The 6,411-nt window shown below is 35.3% G+C and overlaps 1 protein-coding gene across 2 annotated transcripts; it reads left to right on the forward strand.

The window, feature by feature from the left end:
* The first annotated feature begins 520 nt into the window (after window positions 1-520).
* On the forward strand, window positions 521-6,369 carry LOC106960344 (hemicentin-1-like). Of its 2 annotated transcripts, none has more exons than XM_015053405.1 (8): window positions 521-819; window positions 1,083-1,218; window positions 1,645-1,971; window positions 2,949-3,200; window positions 4,087-4,365; window positions 4,449-4,560; window positions 4,852-4,912; window positions 5,068-6,369. In XM_015053405.1, the coding sequence occupies exons 2-8, from the start codon at window positions 1,170-1,172 to the stop codon at window positions 5,395-5,397; spliced, it is 1,410 nt and encodes a 469-aa protein (XP_014908891.1). In that variant the 5' UTR covers window positions 521-819; window positions 1,083-1,169; the 3' UTR covers window positions 5,398-6,369. The 2 variants fall into 2 exon arrangements, with proteins under 2 accessions (XP_014908891.1, XP_014908899.1); XM_015053413.1 differs by having other exon boundaries at window positions 522-819; window positions 1,681-1,971.
* Window positions 6,370-6,411: the final 42 nt, after the last annotated feature.

Genomic DNA, 6,411 nt, shown 5'->3' on the forward strand with positions numbered 1-6,411 from the left:
TGGTCTTAAGACCAGTCTCGAGACCAAGACCAACTTCTAGTACCACAACACTGATTAGAGCCTTGAAACTTTGACACAAGAGGTTGGCTTTAACATTCCGACTTCTTATGTGAGACTCTCTTTTTTTGAATGTGTGTAAATTTACAAACTGTGACCATTTTTAGCACCAATGATAGGAAAGTGTCACTCTTAGGTAGAATGTGTAATATAGAAAGAAATGGACAAATATAGTGGAGCCCTTTGGGGAAGTACATAAATATTCAACAGAGAGACTTCGCTGTGAACAGAAGCTGTAGGTATTGCACCATATGAAACCTAAAAGGTGCTTCCTCAAGATGAAAACTCCAAGTAATGATTGCATTCATCAAGTAACAGTTATTTTTCTCGACACCCTTACTGCTGAAAAAAAAAAAAAAAAAAACTCAGTCATTTATAGCACTTGGTGTTATGCACATTTTTAAAATCTATGTTGAAGGAAATGACATCGTACTACACTGTTGGTGCCTCAAGATGGCTAGTTTCCTCTTTGTTTATTTATACACCAATGTGTTCATCGGAAGTGCCCTAAACTTCCCTTTCCTACAAACTACAAAACAAGACTTTGCTATTCTTCTTGCAATAAGTGTTTGAAGTCAAATGCATAAAAGGTAAACTGCTAAAGTTAAGTTTGTTACTGTATTTTTGTGTAGTTGGTGAGAAGGAAGCCGAGATTAGGCAACAAGGGTGCATACCAAAAGAGGGAAGAGGCAGGGGAAGTAAAGAAAGAGTCTCACATTAAAAATAACCAGAGAGAGAAATACAGAAGAAAATGGCTTGCAGGTAAAAGGCAATATATTTATAATTTCTTTCTAGATCAATTTAATGAAGTATTTGTTGACATTTTTAAAATGTTAGCCATCGTGTGCTGGGTAAAATAGAAATTATTTCATGGGGACTGAGTAATACCCATAGATGTGAAATTTACAGCTGTTACCGGGGAGTTTTTGGGTGCTTGAATGAATCCCTGTGGGACTGGTGCAGTCAAATTTCTGAAGATCTGTGTGAATTACATGAACATCCTGTATGAACATCTGTGTTGACAGGTGTGGCTCTTCCTGAGTCAGTTTGATCATCTTTGTATACGCAAGAAAAAATTGTCTTCACCCAGAGAGTGACAGGACTAAATCAAGATGTTTATCCTCACCTGGCTAATTTTACTCTTCATCAGTTCCAGCTCAGGTATAAAGCATATTTCAAAAAAACTCTCTGTTACTAAAAGTAAATGAGCCTAACTCCTTAAATCCACAATGCCTTGTTGAATACTTTAGCCTCTCTTGTCCAGTTCCCTCTCATCATTACAACATAAAACTGAAGGGCAATTTTTAGTAAGATTTGCTAATTTTAACTAGAGCTATTAATGTGACGTGACCAAAAAAGTATGTGGGTGTTGCATTTCTACATTTCTGTTTCAAATATATATGCTGTACACGACTACATGACTACAGAAAACCCAACAACAAACGCTCTAAGGAACATCTGAGTGACAACACAAGAGATTAATAAAGAAGTTTAAAAGACATCGGATAGTCTATTTACTTCGTATTTGCATTATTCAGCAAAATAAATGACTACATTAGTTGTTGCTCTTTGTTTCCTTATTTACAGTATCCCCTTTCCAAAGTATAGCTTTCTATGTTTCAGCCTCTTCAGAAATGAGTGGAAGCCTCACACTGATGATTCCACCGCTGACAGAAGGACAACAAACCAATCTGACTTGCACCGCTAACCCCTGCTCTACCGGCGAAACTCCTGTCGTTGCATGGAAATGTACCAATTCTATGGAGAACACTTCCTTTAACATAGATAATGTGACAGAATCTCAAAAACCAAACTCAACAGTGACACTTAAACCTTCAGTTACACATCATGGCTCCACAGTCACCTGCCCGAATAACATAACAGCGAACGTGACAGAAGTTCTCAATGTAACCTGTGAGTAAAACACGCCTCTTTATTTTACTTTTCTTTTCACTGTTTCTGAAGCTCAGCTAAAACATGTTTTCTCTGAGGATTTCTATCATTTGATTATTCTTGCAAGTAATCTTAGATTTTGAATCCATACGATAGAAATTAGCTGGAGAAATGACTTTCATTTGTTGCAAAGTGAAGTTCTGCACAAAAGCAAATAAACACATATCATTTCAGAACTACCTGCTGATAAATTACCATCTACTTTTCTGATGGCCAAGTGATTTCACTTAATTCATGCAGTTACTGTGTCTGCCAGTAGGAGGAGACAAACTTTCTGCACTTCAGAAAACAACAGATTCCTCTTTTCACAGAATAGTTGATACATTAATGACAAAACATATGAGCAACTTGATTAAATTGATTATTGTTATTATTGCTGTCATAAATAAGCATACAGAAGAAAAAGCCTAAAATGTTCCTTTTTACTTTTTTTGGGTAGCAAATTAAAAATGACTTATTTGCAAGGAGCTTTTCTGCATTTTATATTTTTATGTTTAGCTTTGTTTTAAATCATGTTTTTATTTTCTAGTAATGGCTTTTAAATTTATTATTTTTTCATCTACTTTTCCCCCAGTATTTTAGATTTATTGTACATTCCTGAATAAACTGAATTATTTTTAGTGTTTTCCAGCTTCATTTATTTGTGTAAATTCTAGATTTATTTGTTGAAATTTATATAGTTCTACATTTATTTATTTTTTCACACTTTATGATTTCAATGTTATTTTAAGTTTGTCTCCAATGATTTCCTGTCTTTTATATGTTTTATTCTAATTAAATCCTCTATTTAGTTGACTATTTTTCCTGAAAAGCTCTTTGTCTTGCATTTGACTTCTTAAAAAGTGACTTATGCATAAGATCTAATTCCAGACTGAATTTTGTAAAAGTTCTTCTCTTATTTCAATCTGTTCAATAATCCTCTTGATATCTTGTCTCAGATGTGAAGAAATTGGAAATCAGCGGAGACAAAACCATTAATGAGGGTGACGCCCTGAATCTGACCTGCCGCTTTGATGGTTTTCCTCAAACTCTCCTCATCTGGACCAAACTTGGCTCCAACACAAGCATGACCAATGGCACTGGAGCAGCCACCCTCTTCATGAGCAAAGTAACAGAAAAGGATTCTGGTCAGTACATGTGTACAGCACAGAACCAGAACAGGAATCTGACAGTGGACGTAGCAGTGAGATGTGAGTTTACACATTATTGAATGTTTTCTTCTGGGCAGTATTTTTGCTATGCAAACCATCTGAACAAAATCTTGAAGCAAGACATTAACATTACTATGATGAGTACTCAGCAAAACCTTTCAATATTTCTCTGATATTACATGAATTCATAAGCATCATAACTTATGAACAACTCATGATTATTACCATATTGCTAGCACTTTCTACTTTTGTACTGAGACAGGTTTTGGGGTATCATTATCTCAGTAATGCTAATGTCAGTCATTAGAGACTTCAGACATAACTTGCACTTGAAAAAATTAGGTGTCCATCTCAGCATTGTGTGTGTTTTTTTTTTAAAGGGATTCAATATACGTTGTTTAGTTATTTTGAACTTCACAAAATTTTGTTTTAAAGATGAGAAAAAACTTAAAATCACTGAAGAAACAATGTTAAAAGCAATGATGTCAGTAACGGGTTACGAAGTAACTTCTCACATCTTAAATTTCTGCCACATGTCCTTTCTGCAAAAACTACGTAAAACACAAAGGATGTGTGAGACAGCCGCTCACCCTTCATTTCAGATAAACCACCCAATAATAAGGGAACCAGTTTTATAAAGGATTAAAAACAATCAAATCTATTTTAAAAGAAGACATGAAAAACAAGATTTTGAAAACCTGTATTAGAATAAAAGGAAAATCTCACATCTTCCAAACAAAAAAAAAAAAAAACATTTACCTAATATATGGGGAAAACTTAGTGTACGGTTTAATGTCATTTATCACACTTAATTTGCTTTTGATAACTTTAACATATTGAAATTAGATGTGTAAAATCATCTTATGCAGCATAATTGTTTATATTTTTGTTTTTTTTTTTTAACCATGATTGTGTCTCCCTGCAGTGCGACCTCAGATCCTAGATCAGTCTGACTGTAAGTCTCAGCAGGACGTCCTGACCTGTGTGTGCATCAGTCAAGGCTTCCCTTCACCCACAATTACATGGGAATCATTGCAGAATCCCATCAACTACTCCATCAGCACTGTTGTACTGAACCACACAGTCACAAGCACCGTCTCCATAAACATGAAAGGCGTCTCCAATATTTCTGCTGTTTGCATCAGCAGTAATACAAACGGGAAAACAAGCAGGAATCTTTCTATAACTGAGGTGGAAGGTGAAGGTTAGTGGAAATCTTTAAATGTGCAAATCTTTAAATCTGTGCACGTAGATGTTTTTGTTGTAGTAATTTACTCCTTGTTGCAGGGTACATCACAAACTATCTATGGACTTTCACACAGATGGGTATAATAATTCCCTTTCTGATTGGGGTGTTAGTTTCAGCATCCATTTCCTGCTTGTTGTGGCTGTGCTGCAGGTAAACTTTTAATTTTCTCCTTAGAGATTTTTGCTTATGTATCCAAATATAAGAATGTGTCACTGACTGAGATCACCTATTTTTTTTTTTTAAGTGTTCTACTAGAAAGATTTGTAGATAACAATTTTAATGCTCATTGCTGATGATAGAAGTCTTCTAGAAAATTAATTGAACAGGATAGAACTAAATTAAAAGAAGAAAACTAAATATTTCTTAATCATAGATGTGATTTTAAGTTCCATGCCAATTGTATTGTAATAATTATTGCTGTTTATTTATTTTTCTTTGCAGGGAAAAGCACAAGTCTCATGGAAGTACGTCTGAGACTCTAGAGATGGTAATGACTCAAGAGGTAATTCACATTATTAAGCAACTCCGTCACTGTGAGTTTAGTGACATCTGGTGGTTATGATCAGAAAGTATTAAAGGCCTTGAGTTATATCAGCTCATTTAATATCGCGTGAAATGTTGCATCTTCAGCTTGACTTCTTTTTACGCTTTACATAGACAAACGGTGGTCACACAGTGGATTATGAGCCAATTCCGGCCAGAGGGACAGCTGGAGGATCCAATGGCTCAGAAGCTGGAGCATCAAATATAGAATATTCTGATATTCATTTGTTGATCAAACAAGACGCTGCAAGCCCTTCAGGGAACAAACCAAAGGAAGAAGTCACAGATTATGCTAAGATTAAGCCAAAAAGAGAAAGAAAGATGGAAGAGGGAGAAGGGCGTGAAGAAGAGGAGGAGATGAAACTCGCCTCTGTGCCAGAGGATGAGGAGAGCGAGACTGTGGCAGTGTATTCTAATGTGACAAACCTGAAGGATCAAATGTAAGAATCATTAACTTTAGTAGACTGAAGATGAAAACATCACTGTAGTTGACTGTATTTATGCGTCAGCTGTCTTGAACATGAAACAAAAATTCTAGAGAGAAAAAAGATAGAAATATATTCACAATCCAAACTGATGGATGTTTAAGTTAACAAGAAACCACTGTGCTGAAAGATGGGAAAGTGGCTTCTGGTAAAGCAAGCAGGTGTCAGATGTGTTTTGCATGTGGAGTTCCTCTTAAGGAACAAAGTGAAACTGGGCTAAGTTAGTTAAAAGGTTTTTGAACAGCAGTGCATGTCCCCATAACATTGTTCCTCTTTATTGTATGACTGAAAAAAGCTTCTTCTTTTTTTTCAGTTTGTTTGTCTTAGCTAAACGAAAGGATTGCTTATAATTGCTCAGGTTTAAGCATTGCAGCAGAAATTAAAATTCTGTTGAATAACCCAGCAGAAATGTTTTGTACAAAGAAAATACTTTTTAAGTGCTTTATGTTTTACCTTATTCTACCAGCTATATTACACTGACGGTACACTGCTGCATAGATTGGGAGTCAACACGTTCTTGCAGTTCCTATGTGCAGAGTAGTGTAGCTAGAACTCATTACAATTGAGTGACTGTGTGATACAATGAAACCAATACTTATCCTAACTGTATAAGGGCCTTGTTGCTGTGAAAAAAAAACTTGGCTATTAGACATGCTGGTAATTTTGTAAATAAATACCATGTTTCCTTAAAGTTGTGCTTACCAGTGAGAATTTGTAGTGCACAAGTATCTGCAACCTGCTGAGAGAATGCCTTTGTTTGCACAATAAATCACATTTCATCAGTGCTTTGCATAAATGTTATTGTACATGGCAATGTAAAATTTGCAAGCTTCATTTATTTCATTAGGACTGTTTAATAATAGACAAGCAAGAAGTATTAAACTTATTTGTGACGTGGAAAGAAATTACACAAATAAAATGTCTGAAAACTTTGCTGGCGTCTTCCAATTCTTTCACTCCTACAAGGTGGAGG

Source organism: Poecilia latipinna, unplaced genomic scaffold (genome assembly GCF_001443285.1).
Source record: "Poecilia latipinna isolate Pla-1442-1.1 unplaced genomic scaffold, P_latipinna-1.0 Scaffold54, whole genome shotgun sequence".
Lineage (NCBI taxonomy): Eukaryota > Metazoa > Chordata > Actinopteri > Cyprinodontiformes > Poeciliidae > Poecilia > Poecilia latipinna.